Source organism: Cornus florida, unplaced genomic scaffold (genome assembly GCF_030987335.1).
Source record: "Cornus florida cultivar Cherokee Brave unplaced genomic scaffold, ASM3098733v1 CherokeeBrave_3.0.0_Hap2_Chr08, whole genome shotgun sequence".
Lineage (NCBI taxonomy): Eukaryota > Viridiplantae > Streptophyta > Magnoliopsida > Cornales > Cornaceae > Cornus > Cornus florida.
Genome location: NW_026775578.1, coordinates 87,366,406 through 87,387,136, shown reverse-complemented (window position 1 = coordinate 87,387,136; position 20,731 = coordinate 87,366,406). Strand labels below are relative to the sequence as shown.

At 36.3% G+C, this 20,731-nt stretch overlaps 1 protein-coding gene across 1 annotated transcript in view; it reads left to right on the top strand.

The window, feature by feature from the left end:
- The first annotated feature begins 4,318 nt into the window (after nucleotides 1–4,318).
- The window catches only part of LOC132268261 (la-related protein 1A), a 42,837-nt gene continuing 26,424 nt past the window's right edge, over nucleotides 4,319–20,731 (top strand). Inside the window, exons 1-7 of the mRNA XM_059769090.1 lie at nucleotides 4,319–4,943; nucleotides 7,576–8,131; nucleotides 8,357–8,525; nucleotides 9,392–9,482; nucleotides 9,704–9,775; nucleotides 9,948–10,525; nucleotides 14,530–14,599. Of these exons, the coding sequence (XP_059625073.1) occupies nucleotides 4,728–4,943; nucleotides 7,576–8,131; nucleotides 8,357–8,525; nucleotides 9,392–9,482; nucleotides 9,704–9,775; nucleotides 9,948–10,525; nucleotides 14,530–14,599 (1,752 nt within the window). The 5' untranslated portion in view covers nucleotides 4,319–4,727. The remainder of the gene's footprint in view (nucleotides 4,944–7,575; nucleotides 8,132–8,356; nucleotides 8,526–9,391; nucleotides 9,483–9,703; nucleotides 9,776–9,947; nucleotides 10,526–14,529; nucleotides 14,600–20,731) is intronic.

The window sequence follows — 20,731 nt, the reverse complement described above, 5'->3', positions numbered from 1 at the left end:
GAGCACTTAAGATAACTTCCGGAGTCACCGATTTGGAATCAGATGCCCTAATAATAGGAGTACGTTCACTACTTTCTTGACCCATGAAGGAAGGACGAAGCAGAAGCAAAGAAAGAGCAAAATAAAAGTAAGCAAGAGAAAGACTAACCTTAACAATGGGGAGAAAACCGGAACAATTGTAGATGAATTTGTTCTTTAAGCCAAGTATTTTTGCAAGCATAGCCTATAGTGACAAAAAATCGCAATATATAAAGACGCAAAGCAAGTAACGAAGAGACAACAACATGAGATCCCAAACACACGGAATCCCAAACGGTAATGATGAGCAGTAACATCCGCAGAAAACCTCTCCACTTCCAAAAATTAGTACAATTCCTTACATAAACTTCATTTATAAAAGGAATTGGGGGCAAAGTGTGAAGGGAAATTTTCCCACCAATCGCAAGACACCATATGTCAATTAAAAAGAAAGACCCAATACTAATGTATTAGGCCAAAATCCTAATACTCAACCAAGCAACTAGCAATCTAGAAAGAAGACATTAAACATCAAGCCGGCTTGAATATAGGAGTAAAACCCAATAAGCCCAACCCAAAGTCAACACACTAAGAGTAACGCTCGGCATAAAAGAAAATCGAAAAGAATCAACATGAATCAATGCCCATGTATGAATCAGTCAATAACGGTCCCATAAAGATCTCTTGATAAAAATATAAATAAGGGGGCAAGACCCAAATGAAAGGCAAAGTCCTTTTTGCTTGTGTTCTTCCATAATCTTGTCTCTCTTGCTTTATTATTCTTCGGTTATTTGTTCTGAGCAATTTTGTATTGAGTATTCGGGTGTTTATTCCTCAAATTGGACTTCAGTGTTCTGTTCGAGATTTTTTGCAACTACACTTGGTCTCAAACCGACCCCAATCCCTACCTACGCTAACCGACTTTACCGAGGCGAGATTGATACTATCCCTGCTTTAATTTGATGACCATTTGGCCTAGTACCAACGTTACATGTCCTACACCGGACCGTGCTCCCTTTAGGTCAAGTTAGCACCGAGCTCGTGATACCCGGTCTATTTCTAAATTCGTCTTTCCCGCCCATTCTAAGATGGCTTATTCGTCAATCTCATTAAACTTTCTCACTATTCTAAAATGGCCCAAATGTCCTTCTAACTCAATTTTTCCACCATGCCATGCATATAATTCAATTGCATCGACTTGAATCCCAATTTCAATTATATGACAACTATGACATAAACTAGAAAATGAACACAAGTATAACATTGTTTATACATCAATTTCAAGCATGCTCATCAGAGGCTTCATATCCTCACAGTCATACTATTTTCACATATAGTCATCACCTCTATATGTAAGTAGGAATACAGACTCAATTAGCATGAAGTAACACATTTTTCATCACATATAGCATGCTTAGAACACCTTGTCACACAATTATCAACTTAATCACATACTTGTCATCTAATAATGAGATTCAAGTGAAATCATATAAGAATACTTAAATAAAGGTAAAGTTTGAAATATTAAACAACCCCTACCTCAAAGTGTGCTAGCCAAACAAGGCCTTACGGAAGCCCTAATTTCGAATTCCTCTAACCCCTTGCAATAGTGGTGTCAAAAGATAACCCTTTCCAAGCTCTTCCACTTTCCCTTTTATGGTATCATCAAAATCATACTATAACTCCTCCAAATCTAAGCTAGAAGCATGGAGGTATATGTGTGTATGTATAGATATAAAGAGAGAAGGAGAAAGCTCAAGAGAGAGAGAGAGAGGAGAGCGAGTTTGGCCGAGAATGTGGGGGGGGAGGGGGATTCCAATGCCAAAAATGTGCCAAATGTCAACAATTGGTGGATTACTAACTTAAGGCCAAGTTACCATCTTGCCCTCACCTTTTTATCACAATGCCATGCATGTCCCACAAAATATCTCTTCAATGTATAGATATAGGTCTATGTATATGTGTGAAATGTCCACAAAACTTCTCAATGAAAATGGTAAAAACGGAAAAAGTTTCCGAACTCAGAAATCGTCCCGACTTCTGAAAAAATTCTAAAAATGGTCGTGTCACTTCTAATTGACTTAAAATAATTAAAAATACTCAATAAAATGACTTAAACGGCCCTCGAGGCCTGTGGGGCACTTAAAACGAGACATGAAAAATAAATAAAATAAAAAATTTAAAAAAATCCAGAAAAATCCGGGACATTACAATTTGATCGAACATTTAGCAACTTTATGTCTTTTGACTTTTAAGACATGTGATTAACTTTAAGTATTCAAAATATAATTTAAACATCATAATACTTATGAGAAGGTTCTAGAAAAAAAATTTCTTGGTGCATACTCATATAACGTATCTTATGCAAGTTAAAACTTAACAAAATTAGCACGAATTCATTTTTTAGAAAACATTTTCATGTTACTCAAGGACATGATAAAAATCAATATGACAAGTATTAACACACTTAGCAAAACTCATCCTAAGCAATATTCACCTTCTATACAATTTCAGGAAAATATATATGAATATATATTTCACATATATTTAAGATCTCTAGAAACTCAATCTAAATATATATATATATATATATATATATATATTATGAAAATCATTTTTCATAAAATATATATAAATTAAATAAATAAATATATTATAGGATTTACTATGCAATAAATAGATACCATATGATCATCAATAATGTGTATGCATGTACCTAGATGGTGGTGATAGATGAAATTAAAGTATGATTTGTACCTTTTAAGTTCATATTTGAGAATATTACATCTTTGTCCTTTGAAATTGATCTTCGGACTAATCTGCCATTTGTAGTAGAACCTTGTACTGTTTTGCCTTTTGAGGAAGCTCTTAAACTATTTGCCAATCGTAGAAGAACTCTGGACTGTTTTGCCTTTTGATGAAGTTGTTTGACTGATTTGCTATTTGTTTAAGGTCTTGAACCTTTTTGCCTTTTTATGTAGTCATCTTCACTCAGCTTTGTCTTATACTTAAATCACCTAATTATTTTATTTTTATTTCACTCCATTAAACATAATCATTAATTTTGAATTACGAAATTTCTAACAGCCTTCACACTAACACCTAAATTTCTCTTACATGTCTACCATGTTTATCTTCACACACACACACATCCCTCATTGTATATTTTGACAAACAGTTTTTATACTATATACTCGTCACCAACTCTATTAAACTCATAAGACCTTCCAAACACGCTATGATATTAACCTCCTCATTTCTCTCCACCAAACCCTGATTTCACTAACAAATTTGATCCCAATCTTTTGCCCCCACCAAAATAAAATAAAATAAAATAAAAAAAAGTGAACAAATGGATTGCATAATTTCTTGTCAAATCCTCCAATACCCTCCAAGGGAGCAAAATCTATTACTATGCGAAAGAGAAACTCTAAGGCAAACTCTTGTACAAGCCGATCGATGAAAGCCGAGTTGTTGGGAATTCTTTGGCGGTCTCACGATGGCTCAAGATGATGAAACAAAGTGAATCCAATTGAGAATGCTATTAATGATTTATGGATTTGATTAATTTGTGAGTTTGAATTAAAAATTTAATTTAACTAATACGGTTAATATTATAAAATTACGGTTAATATTATAAAATTGCATGTTTCGTAATTTTTCAAAACTTTGTGATTTGACAAGGGAAGATATTTAAAATTTTCAAAACTCAGAACATCTCCATTGTCATATTCAAAATCTAACTCTCCAAATTTGCCACTTCAGTATTTTAAAGAGCTCCAAATTTTGAGTATTTTAAAGAGCTCCAAATTTTGACTATTGAATGTGCCACAATAGTATGCTTTTGCTACTAAAAAATAATAGTATTTTAAATATTTTAATATTCAATTTTTTTTTCCAACAACTTTATTTCTAATTCTAACATTTATGTTAAATAATACAATATCCATTATGGATAAAAAATAATTAAACAATACAATACCCATAATGGAATTTTTTTTAAAAAAAAATAACAATAAATGTCCGACAAATAGTGCTTTCAGTGTTGTACAAAAATCTTTTTATTTAAAAAAAATTAAAATTCAACTAATTTTTTTTTTTTAATGTCTAAAATATTATTTTGTTTGTGTCAGTCAAACAGTACTTGATTTTTTTTTTTAAATACCAAACATGCCATGAAGTCATGAACTTTCTCTTGATTTTCCTTATTTTATTCTCCTCCCTTTATCTGTGTCGAACCAAACAGAACATAAAAGCAAACACTAAAATTTGGAGCAGTATATAAGCGGCACTTAAATCCTCCGTCTTTTCAACAGTTCCGCAATTTGATGGCGTCTCCAACCGTCAATCTGTCAAAACTTTTGTCCTAAACTTCACTTAAAAACCCTAATCCCTCCCTCGCTCCCTTCTTTTGTTGTCTCTCGCCCTCTCTCTCTCTATCTCTCTCTCTATCACACACACACACACACTCTCTCTCTCTCTCTCTCTCTCTCTCTCTCTCTTCCCACAGGAAAGATCCACTCCGCGACGTCGTTTTCAGTCACAATTACGCCTCAGCTGCCACTTTCAGCTGATTCTTCAGTTCCGGTGCCCCTCTGAGTGATCAAAGAACTCAATCAAAAGACGAAGAAGACTCTGTATTGTATTGTATTGAAATTGTATTAGTTTTGTAAGTTCTGAGTGAGATTTGGGGCTATAAGAGTTGAGTGATGGTAACGGCAGAGAATGATGCGAAGGAGGAAGTGAGTGCGTCCAAGAAGGACTCTCCATCTCCATCACCATCACCATGGAAGACACCTCCGGCCGATGGGAAGGCGTCCGATGCTCCGGTGATGGGCGCTGATGCCAATTCATGGCCGGCTCTCTCCGACGCATCATCTAAACCCAATAATAATTCAGATGCAAAGCCGCCCTTACTTGTGCCGGTTAGTCACATACTTTTTCATTCTTGTTATATTGCCGTGGATACTTTCAAAGTTAACTAACTCATGATAAATGCATATATATGTAAATTTGTGAGTGTATTTTTTGAATGTATGGAAAAAAAGATCAATCTTTGATAAGCTCTAGCATTTGAACCCAAGTCACATAAAGTGGGAGCATGAGCAAGAATGAATTCGAGAGTGGGAGTGTGAGAGCGGCAGAATTAAGTTATAAATAACGAGAATTTGAGCGTGAGCACGCGTGAAGCGTCATAAGCAGCGAGAATTTGAGCGTGAGTACGCGCGAAGCGTGAGAGCGAGAATTTGAGCGTGAGCATGCGCGAAGCGTGAGAGCGACATCTATTAAGAATGATCTTGTTACTTAGATTTGAGCAATCACAGGACATAAATTTTAATTAGCTTGAAAACAATTTTTAACAAGTTCAGACTTATATAATATAATATAAGCTCTATTTCTATAATTTGTCCCTCTTCATTTCTGTTTCTGATATAACCTGAATCATTACCGTTCATATGCATTTCGTTATATATATATTTTTTATTCTCCTTTGTTACTAGATTATATGTCCACCCAAATGACCAAAATTCAGCTGTGCTTCCATATGCAGTTTTCTCATCCCGTAAAACTGCCAAAGAAGGAACAATTAAAAGGACATGCTGCTGAATATTTGAACCAAATATCCAAACCTTTTATTTTATTTTATTTAACCATTTAGTTCGAAATATTTGGTATATAGGGGCAAATGTGATGATCTGAGTTTAGGGTTTTGTGTGGGATTTTTGAGGGATCTTCCTTATTCTCCATTTCTGAGGTAACAATAGGACTTGGACAGAAATTCTTCTTTGTAGGGCTACAGTTTAATGTTCATTAGTTCTATTCTGTGGTATTCTTTGGGATTTTCAACTTGGAGCACTCTATTCTGAAGCCCAGGCGTTAAGAATGATTACAATTGTCTATATGGTCACGTAGGTTTATATAGACTATGCACATAGGTTCACTCCTACTTTCATGAACAATAAAATACTCAATTGTGAATAAACAACGTATTACTGAAGAAGAATCACTTGACTTTAAGAAATAAAATTTGGTAATTAACAACCCTTTGCTACTTCTAAGTGCATTGATTGCCCAATTGTTAAAAAGACAGAGATGTGCAGTTTTGAAGCCTACCCCAATGTTGCATTAATCTTTTTCTAGTTATAAAAGAAAATTGCTCTTCCAGCTCAAACCTAGCTTAAGTATTTATGAAGTATGCTCTATAAAAAGTGGTCTACCTTGATCAATTTTCATTCCATGTCCCAAAGTAATCCATCGGTAACATTAGTGGGAACGTAACTCATATGCCATTTATACATCAATGTATAATAGAGCCTAATACTACTTGGTCCTCAATGTAACACTTTTGCATTTTTGTATATGAACACTATGCAAATATTCTTGTTCATTCTTCAACCATGGTCATACATCTCTCTAACAATAAGCTTCTTAAATTGCCTATTAGATTGTTACTGCAACTTGCTTGAGCGTTTGTTGTATTGGTCAATGCCTCTTACAAAGCTTCATTTGGAACCTTTTACTCCAAAGTGGAGGCTTTTTATATAACAAGCCAAACATGCAATCATAACTTGAGACCAATAGTGTTTTTTTTTTTTTCTTGATAAGTAAAGATGTATTTGAAAGCGTTCAAGAGGGAACACATCCCGAAAAGGCTGAAGCCAAAAAGGGTCCTACGGACCCAAGGAACCCAAAAATCAACTCTCATCTATAGATTTACAATTTCTCCCCATCACCCAACTAAAGATAGCTAATAATATGAAATATCAAAGCCCCAATGGGAGATTCCTCCCCATCAAAGGATCTTCTTCTATTCCGCTCCTTCCAAATGCACCACCAAACGCAAAAGGGTGCAACCCTCCAAAAATCACGAACATGGGATCCCACGAAACACCCAAAATTAACATGGATAGAGTTAGTAAGAGAAGATACGATTGCACGTGGTTTGATTGTGGCCATGGCCTTAACAGTGCAGAAACGACCTTGCTTCTTGTTATTATGCTTGGGCCACTGTATGTGCATTTCTAGTTGCTATATTTGCATTAATTATATATATATAAAATGTTTAATTTACCATGTCTGTGTTAATCTTAATAGTTGTAAATTTGTTTTGGGTTTCAAGTGAAGCATCAATTTATGACCCACATTTTTATAAAATAAAACCTTGTGCTGCTTATCGTGACAAGATATAATCATGTGCATATTTGTACATACATGCATTAGTACTCTAAATGTGTGTGTCTGTATATAAATATACATTACACATTGTGAAATCAATAAATATAAATATACAGAGTGTGTCTGTATATAAATATACATTACACATTGTGAAATCAATAAAGATAAAATGTTCTGATCTAATACAAGAAAAAGGCAAGGGGAGTGATGACCCAATCCATAATGATCTAAGGCTTAGTATTCACTTTTTATTTGATTTCTTCTGAATAAAAACATTGCCCCAAGTTACAGTAGCTTTATTTATAGTGTTTTCCTCTTACTAATCAAAAAAAAAAAAAAAAAATTTATAGAGTTTTCCTCTTGTATCTTCTGGTCTTCCAGGGGTCAGGTGAGCAGCAAAAGTCGCATGGGCATGGAAACAAAAATGCTTTGCACAAGCATACATCAATAGGTCAACAAAAAGCAGGATCCAAGCGGAACCCAAATTATGCACCTCCTTTTCCTGTACCCTTACCCTTTCATCAACCATCGGTCCCACCTTTTTTTCATACCATGGTACCAGGGATGCATGTTCAATTTCCTGGATACGCTTACCAGCCTTTCCCTGGACCCTTTCCAAGTGTTGAAACTCAGTTTGTGAAGTCTGGTTGTGAGACTCCTGTGCAAGCTTTTGCTCCACCGGTCAATGGGGTAGATGCTAATATAAATGTTCCACCTCCACTACGTGGCAATCCCAATACGTATGTCGGCAATTTTCCTAATAGAAGAAATAATGTCCAAGAGCCTGGTGGGCATTTTAATCCTACATGGCATAATCAACGCGCATTTGGTCCAAGAGAGAACATCCACGTGCAACAAAATGTTGGGCCAAGAGCATTTATCAGGCCTCCGTTTTTTGGTCCAGCTCCGGGCTTCATTGGTGGACCAAATTTTCCAGGTAATAATTTGGCCCTAAGTTACATTAATGGATGCAAAGTTGTATATTTTATATTGATTCTCCTTTTCATCTGACAGTCTTAATCACTCATCAGCACAAGGATGTGCATTTTTTACCACACATTTGCAACCTTTATTTCTTTTTCTTTTTTCTTCGTTTATTTTATTTATTTTTGGGGGTTAACTCATCCAAAATGGTGTTTTTTTTTTTTTTGTCATGACACAGGTCCTCCTGGATCTGTATATTATCTTCCTGCTGCAGCTCCGGGCTCTATTAGAATACCTTATCCAGCTCACTTTGTTCCACACATTTTAAATTCTGGGAATTCTAAGCTGCCTTCGGAGACATTAGCTTTGAGAGCTAACATAGTAAAGCAAATTGAATATTATTTCAGGTGAGTCATCTGAGGGAAATTCTGGGCTTGCTTGGTTTATTTTCTGGGAATAGTTTTATGTTATCAGAGAATGGAAAAACTGAATACAATTCGAGAATTTGTTTGGTTAACAGTTGTTTTAAAAATGTTATGGAACTGAGTTGAAAAAAAGCCTAATTTGAGAGAACAGTCTTTATGTTCTTCTTTGAAAACTGTTTTTTGTAACCAGAGTTCTTGAAAACATTTTTCAGGTCCTCTGTATCTAGTTGGTTTCTTTAATCCCTTTCTACGTTAAAATAGTGAATGGTTTACCATTGTGTTAAATGTTCCATGCATCAATGTCATGCAAATCTGTAGCGTACATTGATGCACAAGCAAGGGCGGATCCAGGAATTGTTAATGGGGTGGGCTAATAATTTTTTGGGTGGGCTAATACTAGTAATAAATATATATATTTTTGGGTTGGACTAAAGTTACCTATAGTAAATTTTTTCTTTTTTTTTTTTTTTTGGGGTGGGCTTGAGCCCACAAACATACACCTAGATCCGCCGTTGTGCACAAGCACAATATCGGGTGGGTTTTCATCTCTTATATTTTTTTTCCCTTCTCTCTCCCTCTCTCTTGGATGATAAATGGCTGTGGTCTCTTTTAGTTTGCCTTTGAAGGTACTATCGCATGTGATAAGAGCTGCCATTTTGTTTAATGGGTTCTCCAACTTTGACACCTTCAATTCTTACATAAAAGATGATGGAGCCACTGGAACATGTAAACATGCTCATGGGACTGTCATAATAAATAGATTAGTTACTAAAAACGAAGGGCACTTGTTTATATAATACAGGCTATTATGTTACTTGAATGTTGAAATCTCTACTTCCTTGTGGCAGTGATGGAAATCTACAGAATGATCACTACTTGCTTTCGTTGATGGATGGCCAAGGTTGGGTTCCAATATCTATCATTGCTGACTTCAAAAGGGTATGTTCTGAAGAGTTTTGCCTATTTTTCTGCTAGAATGCTGCAAATTATTTACCCTTTTTTTTTCCTCAGACAAGTGATATTTATTATTTAACATAACATTATATATTCTCAAGTGTTCTATGGCTTGTTTTAAATTTACTTGACATATCCTGCTTTATTTTGTTGCTTGAAATGACACAATGTGTTTAGCTTATGATGTCTTCTATTATGAGTTGCAGGTTAAGAAAATGAGTACCAACATAACATTTATCCTTGATGCACTGCAAAATTCTACTGCTGTTGAAGTGCAGGTCGGGTTTTTTTTTTTTTTTTTTTTTTTTTTTTTACTCTCTTTGGTAATTGGCTTTTCAAATGAAAATTTGAGACAGAAAGTCTTTTTATTTTTGAAAATTACTGTTTCTTATGCTATGCTTGTTTTTTGAATATCCTTTTTATCACCTAGATTGACTGTTATTTCTATAGGGTGACAAGGTGCGACGACGTGATGAATGGTCAAAATATATTCCACCTTCAACTGATCAAACTCCCGAGGAACTACTCGTAGAGAAAGCTACCATTGTTTTAAAGAATAATGAGTTGAATGAAGGTGATTCGAAGGGCACCTGTAAAGGAACTGCTGAATTTCCATCAAGTAATGGAATTTTGGTGGAGCACTTGTTATCAGGCAACATTACTCAAAAAGTATCATTTAATGGTAATGGAGAAGACAACAGGGAGAAGAGTCTTTATTATGGTGAAAAACAAGTATTTGGTGTAGGAAATGATGATTCAAGCAGGGGATCGAACTCTGACTCAAACATCATGCCCTCAGGCCTTCGCACCATTGGTTGTTTCCCTGATACTGACTGTTCACTACGAACTGAACCTGCAACTTTTGTTGATCATGAAATCCATAAAACCGAAAGCATTGAAGTCCCATCAAATATGCCTGAACAAAATCTGGATGACCTATCTAATGATTTTGCAAGCACGTTCATGTTTGATGAAGAGCTAGAACTAGAGCGGAGAATGATTAAGAAGGATCATCTTTCTGCAAGAAGGTACTACATACTTCTGTATATGTTTGATGTCTTTCATTTTTAAATTAATTGGGAGTGTTTTGCTTTCCTTCTTTTTATTAATAGTCATATTGTGTTTCATTTACATATGTATTTTGCTTCAACGATATAAACTGCTAAGCACCAATTTCAATTATCAAGTTACAAGTAAGCCGCTGTGTAAAATTGGTTAATACTGCAACTTTTTATTTACATTCCTTTGTTTGGGATGTTCTGGAAGAAGAAAACGAGTAGAAAGGGGGAGGAGACACCTTCAAAGCAAAGAGAAAAGAAAGTGGATGAATTACTACAAAGTTGTTGTTATTTTTATTATTATTTTATTAAAAAAAAAGAAATCTTAACTCTTCAAAGCCTAAATTCTTGCTATTTAGGGTCGGGTATCCTATTGTCCCCTCTAGTCTGCTCTATCTGGAATCTTCATTCAACTTCTGCAGAAATGAAAGTAGCCATCTTTGCTAGCACATGCCCTTGACTGGCAGCTGGCTGACGTGCAGTCTAAACGAACAATACTTTCCTCCTTACCTATAAGGAGGAGCCTCCTCCTTACAGCTGATGTTGATATGATTGGATTATTTTAGTAGATCTGGTACTAGTTTAACCAACCTTAAAAATAGATAATTTTTCTTTCATTTTTAATTTTTTTTTTTTTTAATAGGGTAAAATGCTAAAAAAAAAAAAAAAAAAAAAAAAAAAAAAACCCTGAACTATACTCTATCTCACTAAACCTCCCTAAACTTTTATTTTTACAATTAACCCCCTGAACTATCCAATTTTTTGCAAAAATTACCCATGGGCAAGATTCCGTTTGGTTTTCCCGATTAAATAGGCGCGTGATCAACACATGCCAGGGCTGTAATTTTGGAATGACAAAGCTACCCTTATACAAATGTATAAAACCAAAATTTCCAAATTGATAACACTTTCCGGAACCAAAAAAAAAAAAAAAAATCCCTAATTAAAACCCTAAAATCGAGGCCACCAGCAGTTAGGGTTTCTGCGAATTGAGAAGTGAGCTTGAGCCACAAATGGGTTCATACAACAACACCATCTCGCACCGCCATTGGTGCGAAGTAAACACGGCGGTGACCTGGTTCTGTTTGTGTGAGAAGAAATACAGAGAAGGAGGGGAGGAGATGACCAGGAAGCTTATTGGACCAACCGCAATGAGTAACAATCACATAGCACCAGCAGCGATGAGAACAATGACTACCTCTAGCACCAGCGGCGAAGCAGCAGTAAGGACGCCGACCACCTCTAGCACCAGCAGCAAACCGACGACGAGGACCACGACCACCTCTTTATCAAATTCATCCCTCACCGCACGAGTTCGATTCAGACTCCGATTCATCTTCCTCGACTTATTCTTGTAGAATTGACATCCTCAACGACTGCGATTCATCTTCCTCGACTCATTATTCACCGTCTCGTTCCTACTTTCCACGCCCATGCCGGAATGAGATTCTCAAGAACGGAACGGCGCTAGCTTCATCGGAACTGCTGGGTTGGGTAGTCGTCAAATCAGACCTACTCGCCGGTTTCGGGATAGCAGAAACTTTCTAGGCTCGTGGGACTGTTTGGATGTTGTATGCTCTTGAGCTGTCGCCGGAGTTCATGGTCAGTTGGGGTTGATGGACCCTGTTTGTCACCGGTGTTGATGGATTCAATTTTTTTTTTTGTCCCCGGCACTGGTATTTTTGGTACTAAAACGAGGTGGGACACGTGTGTTGCATTAAATGAGGTGGGGTAGTGATAACTGATGTGCTGGCGAATTTTTATTGGTTCTTGAGATTTTGGTTGACACTTCGGCAGCACAAGTTGATAAAGCACCAATACGGCATCTTTCCACTAAGGGTAGTTTTGTAATCCTCGTTTTTTGGTGCCGGAGACCTCACCTGCTGTCCTTAAATGTAACTTTATCATAGTTCAGGGGGGCACTTGTTAAATCAGGGGGGTTTTCTGCAATTGGCTGAAAGTTCAGGGGGTTTTATACACTTTACCCTTTTTAATATTATAAAAGGACACTTCTTCCAATGATATTATGACACGCCAGCTGCAAGAAAGAGGTTCCTTCTTATAGGTAAGGAGGGAAGTACTGTTCATAAATAATTATAAGCTTATAAAAAATAGAGATTTTCAAGAAAATCTGTAACCTATATATTAAACCCTATGAAGCACCGATACGGCAGTGGAGGGCTTCGTATTGGTGTCGGACATGTGTCCGAAACTCCAATTGCCGTATCCTGTTTGTTTTTTTTTTTGTTTTTTAATATATTGGACACGGCTGGACACTGCTGGGCCATGCTGGAGAGAAAGAAGATGAAGAGGCCCCGACCATGTGATGAAGATCTGTGTAATAGTTGGTATGGGGATGAGATCTTCATATACCCATTAGGGTCCGGCTGTGTCCCTCTATCTATGATGAAGATTGAATAATCTGTGATGAAGATTGATGGTTACGTAAGATCATCGTAAAAAATTATCCTCACCAAATCATACATGTAGAATATTATATATCAATAGAGGGGATGAGAGGATTGCCGAAATAGAGGGGATGAGATGGACGTCGTTCAGTGAGACGAAGAGATGGGGGATGAGAGGGAGGGATTAAGAGGCGTGAATAACAAAGTGATCCGTTTGGAAAAAAAGAGGTGGGGAAAAAGCATCTTATCTTCTTTGGGGATCTGTTTGGTCACAAAGAATGTGTTTTGTTGAATATAAAAAATATATATTTATATATATACAAATATTTGTATTTTAATGTAGTTTATACCGTGAATCTTTATAAATTTTTAAAAGAAACATGGTCTGTGCTGGAACTAGTTGAAATGGGATAAGTCTATTGATATATGTATAAGAAATTGAGTAAAAATTAATTTCTTTATATATAATAAAAAATTATATTACTATTTTATTGCCGTATCCTTGCCGTGTCTGTGTCGCATTTTTTTTGAAATTTGCCATATCGCGGTGTCCATATCGTGTCATACCCATACCCCGTGTCTGTGTCCGTGCTTCATAGATTAAACCTATTCATTGGTTTATATTATATGGTTGACATTGCCCATGGGAATTTGTTTTATATGATGATACCATCCAACCCTTAATGAAGCTCCGATGTGAATGTCATAGTAGAAACTCATTCGACTAGGTTGGCCTGATTCTCCATCATGAACTTCTTCCATTGTAATCTATGGCAGTTGTGTTTTCCAAAAAGATCAATGTTGTCCAAGTATTTCAAGGTTCATTCAGTTATATTTATGATTTAAACTGTTGTTAAGATGAGCATCAGTTTGTTGTCTTGGCTTTCTGATCTTCTTTTAGCATAATGAAGAAGAAAACACCATTGTGATTACTCCATCTATCCCAATTTAATTGTCCATCTTTCTTTTCAGGATTCCCCATAATAGTTGTCCATTTTGAAACGTCAATGCACAATATTTTAAGCTTCCAAAATCCCCTTTTGAAGTAGTTATGAAAAAGTTCTAAACAAGCTAAAGTGAACCTCTTAAAATTTGGAGAATTAGTGTTGGAAACACATTTTTTCCACTTGGTGTGAATGCATTAAATTCTTGTCTCAAGAAGGAATTTTGAGTTATGGTCAGCTCATCTTTTTTTCTCCATTCATTCTTTGCACCTTGGATCTGTTAGATGCGAGCACAGCCATTAGATTGTGAGCTTTTTTGCCCCTACCTTGGGTAAACAGTTTCAATGAAAACGACTCCGGTTTTGACATCCGTTCGGGGAGCTTGGCTTTCTTTCACTTGCTTTTCATGAATTGAAATGTACTATTGCGGTGAAAATTATTGCGTTTTATCCCTTGATGTTGTGTAAACTGCAATAAGGATGCATTTGTTTTATTTGTTCACATAGATTACCAGTGAAATCAAGGTAGCAGTAAAAATGATATTTATTCATTGTCCCCTTGACTTTATTTATGTACTTTACTAATTGTCTTGTTTATTTGTGGGTGGCATTACTGCCCAAAGGATTGATGATGAAGATGATGAGATTGTCGTTGGTGATCAGGCTGTTGAGAGACTTGTAATTGTCACCCAGGTGAGGGTGTTGAGCATCAGATCCATTTATTTATGAAATTGAAACATTCTCAACATATTGTTCTTGAAAACTGATTGATCTTTGTGGTTTTACTTGATTCTCTTTTATTATGCTGAGATTTGCCAATTCTGTTCACAATTCTCAAGAACCAAAATAATGTTAGAGAAATGCAAAGGATCAAGATATAATTCCTTTTTTCACCATTAAGAAAACAATAAAACTTTATATCGAATGTTTACATTTTCATTCGGTCCATTTTAGGAAAATATATGTTTCTTTTATTTTAGTGCGGATACTAAGAACATGGAGTGAATTAAAGAGAATAGGGGTGCTAGAGGCTATGCAGAACTTCCTATATGTTTGGGAAATGCACCTAAAGGCAAAGCCAAGCCTTGGCTTGAACAATCTAATTGGTCTAAAAATTGAAAATCTTGAAGAGAAAGATATTACATTCATCCGTCATGTGATGGCCCAAGTTTTGTAAACCCGGTGCGTCAGTGATGACCAAAAGATGACCCGATAATGGATCCGAAATGCGGAAGCGAAAGATGAAACAACGGTCTCTAGAGATACAATTCGTCTTTAAGACACCAATGTGACCCTCAATGAGGTCACGGAACCCAAAGGAAACATATTCAGAAGTGTCGTTTCAAAAACGGACAAAAAGAACCTAGGGGCAAAATGGTCATTTTGCAAAAGTGGATTCAGGTGCTATCGAGCACACCGATGGAAAGGCAATGACAAATTAGTCAAGTTCAAAAAAAAGTTTACTCAATTTGGAGTCCGGACGGGGGAGAAAGGTCAAAAATAAAAATGATGTCGTGGCGGCCCGACGAGGACAACCCACCACTGCTGCAGCTGAGAGTAAAAACGGCCATCTAAACGGACTTTTTTGGAAAAACTCAAAGAATAAACCCCCCCCCCCCCCCTAAATCAAGTTTCCTACCCCGATCGCAGACGAAAACAAAAAAAATGCATTGTAAAATGCCCAGAATGCCCCCAAGAAAATCAGGTCAAGAGGAAAAAAAACTAATCCGAGCTATTGCCCAAGTTTTGGAAATAGGGCTTCGGGAGGTCTTTAAATTGCCTAAATTGAAAATGCAATCTTAAAATACACCCACAAGACCTCTGGAAGTTTCGGATCGATCGTGACGATTTTCAAAAAAAAAGTCGATGAATAGTACCAACTACATTTGTACTAAAAATTTGCAAAACCTGGCAGCAAGGATTTTCTGGAAAAGTATGGATTTTTGAGGGCGAAGATGATGTTTTCTGGAAAAACACAAAAAAGAAACCCCCTCAAAATCAAGTTTTCTACGTGACTCGCGAGGAAAAATGAAAAAAACTCATTGTGAAATACCCAAAATGCCCCTGTAACAGAATAGGGTCAAACTAAAAAATATGCAACTTAGGTTTTTGTTTCATCATGGAAGGTATTGTTTGCCAAAGTGAGCATGCAAGTGTATGTAATATGATAAAATAGATGTGCTACAATGGCATATGGCCTCATTACAATACATTTACAACATTTGACATGTCAAACCTCCAAGTTAGAAAAATTACATTTCATAAACAAATCATGAACATGCTAACACTTGCATGTGAACAAGAATGCTTCTAAAGAAGCTCAACTCAGCAAATCACTTAAGCAATTGCAATCTCCAATCTTGTATCCTGTACCTGAAATATGCCCCAGTATCGTAGGGGTGAGTAACATAAAGCTACTCGTAGGAAATGAGGATGCATCGACCTAAAGTTTTACAAGTTGCATGATTTAATTATTGTGGTTCATACGTCTATGTCAAGATGAGACTCAGGGAGCATCCTAGCTACCTAAGATCATTTCTAGCATCAATCACCTCATTCATGCAATTTTAACAACATAGGGTCATACTTACACAAAGCAACAACATAGGGGAGCATGCTTACACAAAGCAACAACATAGTGATTCTCAAGGTTATCAACTTGAAGTCTAAAATGCAACATCAACTAAATATAAAATTTAGCATAATTAGAATATCTAATACCACACATCAAGACATAGATTCTCTAGGTTATTAACTAGCAATCTAAAAGTGTGAAATCAACTAAATATATCAATTTAGTATGGATGTACTTAACAACATCAAATCGCCAATTACCAAAACCACAAGTCACAATTAAACATTGGTTGTCAACTTGAAATTGAATGCGAAATCAAATAGTGGAAGACTTGGACATCACAGCTCGGATTTCCGTCGAGACAAGGCAAATTTGGAGCTACTAACCCCTAGGCAGCCTACCCAGCGCGCGAACTTTTGACTTAGAGGACTCTTGTCCCTGTATTAGAGCCAAACCCTAGCCATCACAGCTTAACAATGTCCCAAGCAACTCCAAAATAAATAAGTTAACAACTTATATACGTATTAAACAGTACACGAAACTACCTTCATGCACAAGTAGGTTGTAACCACACAACACATGCTCTAAATCCACAACTACTATAGGATGGCAATGTCGAATCTTCAGAGCGCAATTCGTTATGCGCTATAAAAACATCACATGTCGAATCTTCAGTGCGTGATTCGCTACACGCCATAACAATATAATCCAATATTGAAAACATAATTTATAAATCTATTACAAGTCTAAAATCATGCTTCAAACATACTATCAATGCCAATTTAGAGCATGTAGAAACGGAATTTAATCAAATAAACTAATTAAATTCCCTAGCTTTCAAATCTCAATCAAATGACCCTTAATCAATGCATATTATACAATATAGCATAGTATATACATACATTCACTAAAATCTCAATTAGGCCAATGGCACAACAAGGTAGAATTTAATTACATCATGATAATTAAACTTCTAAATTTCAAAGCAACTTCAAATGGTCCCAATTTAATATATACTAGTACACAAGTCCTAGTCATCATGATTATCAAGTAAAAAACTTAATTGGGCCAAGGGAACAATTAAATAGATTTTAATTAATCATTTAATTTAAAATCTCTAGATTTTCATACTTGTCCAAATGCTCTCAAATTAAAGTATGTTAACAAACATGCTAAGACTTAATTTAAAAGCATACTGCATGTTCATTTCATGAAAAGTATGGCCACGGGATTTAATCTTTCACCAAAGATAAATATTAAATAAAAAGTGCAATTCTTAAATATTAAAACATGATTTTCTAGCATGCCATAATTCCATTCTAAGTTATACACATCCTTGTGAATTAAATTTCATACAAAGAAATAATTGATACTAATTTTCTAGAATTGATACAAGGCATGCAATTAAGTTGTATAATCATGCTAAACACTCAATACAACACACACAAAAGCTTAGAACATCCCCTACCTCAATTTGAGATGAAAATCTCAAAAGTCACCAAATAGAAACCGCTCCGAATCCGACGAAACTTCTAGGTTTTGTCGGGGATTACATCGTGCACATAACCCCCAAGGAAGCCCCATCAAAATCACAACTTGACTTCAAACCCAAATTCAAAGAATGGTCAGAAATGGGTTCTAATAAGGGTCAAAGAAGCGCGTAGTCAACACGAACACTAAACGCAAAGGCCCTTCTATGTTCTAACGAAGGAATGAAGCTCAAAAGAGAAGAGAGAAGGTGGCAACCTCTCTTGGGCTACCATGGAAGCTTCAGGTAGTGCAAGAGAGCGGGGAAGATGAAAAAATAAAATATCTCACCCCCCTTTTATAGAAATCTCAAAAAGTGCCCCGAACGGGCCCCGTCGGGTCCGAAAAAGTGAAATTTGAGCAGACGCGCTCAAATGACAAAACTCTGTGAACGAAAAAGATTCAAAATGAGAAAATATGAACAACGGAAGAAATGGCGTCAAAAACCGAGTCCCGAGCAAAAAGTTATGCCCCAAACAAGTTTGGCGCTAACAGGGGCCAAAAACCCTGAAACTGGAAAACAATGATCAGAAGTAATTTCTAAGAGTACACGACTCGACGAAAAGTGAAAATGAATCCCGTACGAAGATCTAGGCTCAAAACAAGGCATTTAACAATAACTTTCATTAATTGCACAATGGCCCCTCCAAAAAGTGAAAACTGCACTAATGGCCTAGAATGAAAATATCTTCCAAAAATATTTTCTTAAAAACTCCTGAAATAAAATATCTTCAAAAGATATTTACGAAAAATACCCTAAGAAAAGAAAATAATTTCAAAGAACTTTGCATCCTTGCCCTTATGGACACCGGGAGCAACCAGAGTACTTTCTTTCAAAAGTAAAGATACGTATTTCGTGGAAACCGCTCAAGATGGAGATACATGAAGTCAAAAACCAACTTCGAACACAAGAAGTGTGGTTATGCCAACAAATTGTCAAACGGGGAAAAGAGAAAGTAGGGAAAATGACGAAATAGGGAAAAGGACGAAAAGTGAATAGTGTCGAAAAACGAAAAATGTGGAAACGACTCGGTCCTCAAAGGAAGTTGTCAATCCACAGAAAAGAGTCTCGGAAATCACTCCAAAGCACTCCAGACGACGCTAAGCGAAGAGGAACTAAACTCAGAAATGAAAGACAACGGAAAAAAAAAAAAAAAAATATCCGTGAAAATCCGGGTCATTACACGTCAATTAGCAAATGATGGAAGAAAATTGCAGGGTTCTCATGGAGGATGATAACTTGTACATTATATGCCCTCCCTTTTCTTGGGTTTTCTGTTTGGCGCACCATTCACATTGGTATAGTGTTTTGGTTCTCACGAGATAATGGAAGTAATTAGTGATTTGGATTTTGTGCTACCTATCCTACTAAGTCGAGGAATTGACACATCTATTCAATTTTCCTAGTAATTTGCCATCATTAAAGTCAGCATGTAGTTTGGAGATTCACGTTATGTCCTTCATGAGCACTACTCTTGTTAACAAGTTCCTTTGGAGATTTTGAGGGAGATGTCAAACATATTTGGTTTTCAGAGGCTGTCTCCTGAATTTCTACCAAGTGGGAAATCTATTTATCAAAAAAAAAAAAAAAATCTACTAAGTGGGAAATCTATATTTAGTTGTGAAATAAATTTTTTTTTTTGATAAGTAAATTTAGTTGTGAAATAATGAGAAGCATATGGAATATGGAATGACAGTGTTATGAGATACTAGTTTCTGAATTCTTCAGGGTCTTTCCTAGTTGGACCTCACTATTACTTCGTCGATGTTGGTGGTTCATGCTTCTAGGTGAACTATACATTGAATGGAGTATTTGTAAAAGTTGCTTTTGTTCTTGGTTAGGGATCTTAGTATTAAAACTGTTGTTTTATTTTTTAATTTCTTTTATAGATGAGGTTAATTACTAGATTCTTACCATATGAACTATTTGGTTTTCTAAAAATCAGTTTCAAAGGGGGGTAAAGTTACTCTTATCAAAAGTACGTTATCGAGCATTCCCACTTATTTTCTTTCTATGTTCCAAATTCCTTGTTCCGTTGCAGATAGGATAGAAAAAATTCAAAGGGATTTCCTATGGGGAGGAAAGGGCGATGAATTCAAGTACCACCTTGTCAAATGGGAGGAAGTTTGTAAGCCTGTGAAATTGGGTGGACTTGGAATAAGACGTTTAGTTCCTTTCAATCAAGCTCTCTTGGGTAAATGGTTATGGAGATATGGGAGGGAAAGACATCGTCCATGGCGCAGGCTAGTATCTTGTTGGTTCGGGGACGAGGCTGGAGGTTGGTCTACACGTCCAGTTACCCTTGCGGGAGGAGTCAGGATGTGGAAAGCTATTCGGAAGGGATGGGATGTTTTTTCTGCCCATATTAGATTCAAACTCCGTGATGGTCATCGTATTCGGTTTTGGGATGATCTTTGGTGTGGGGATTAACCACTTTCTCGTACATTTCCTAGATTATTCAGTATTGCTGTTGATAAACACGCCTTCGTAGTTGATTGTTATCGGCTTGATTGCGGTGGGATTACGTGGGATATGCATTTTTGGCGCTCTCTTCAGGACTGGGAGATGGACGAGGTATGTGTTTTTCTGGATCTCTTGTACCAGCAGGAGGGCGTTGGTAGAGATAATGATGTTTTGATTTGGGTTCCTTCTTCCCACGGTCGTTTTGAAGTTAGATCCTTGTTCTTATGTTTGTCTAATTTTGTTAATCGAGAATTCCCAT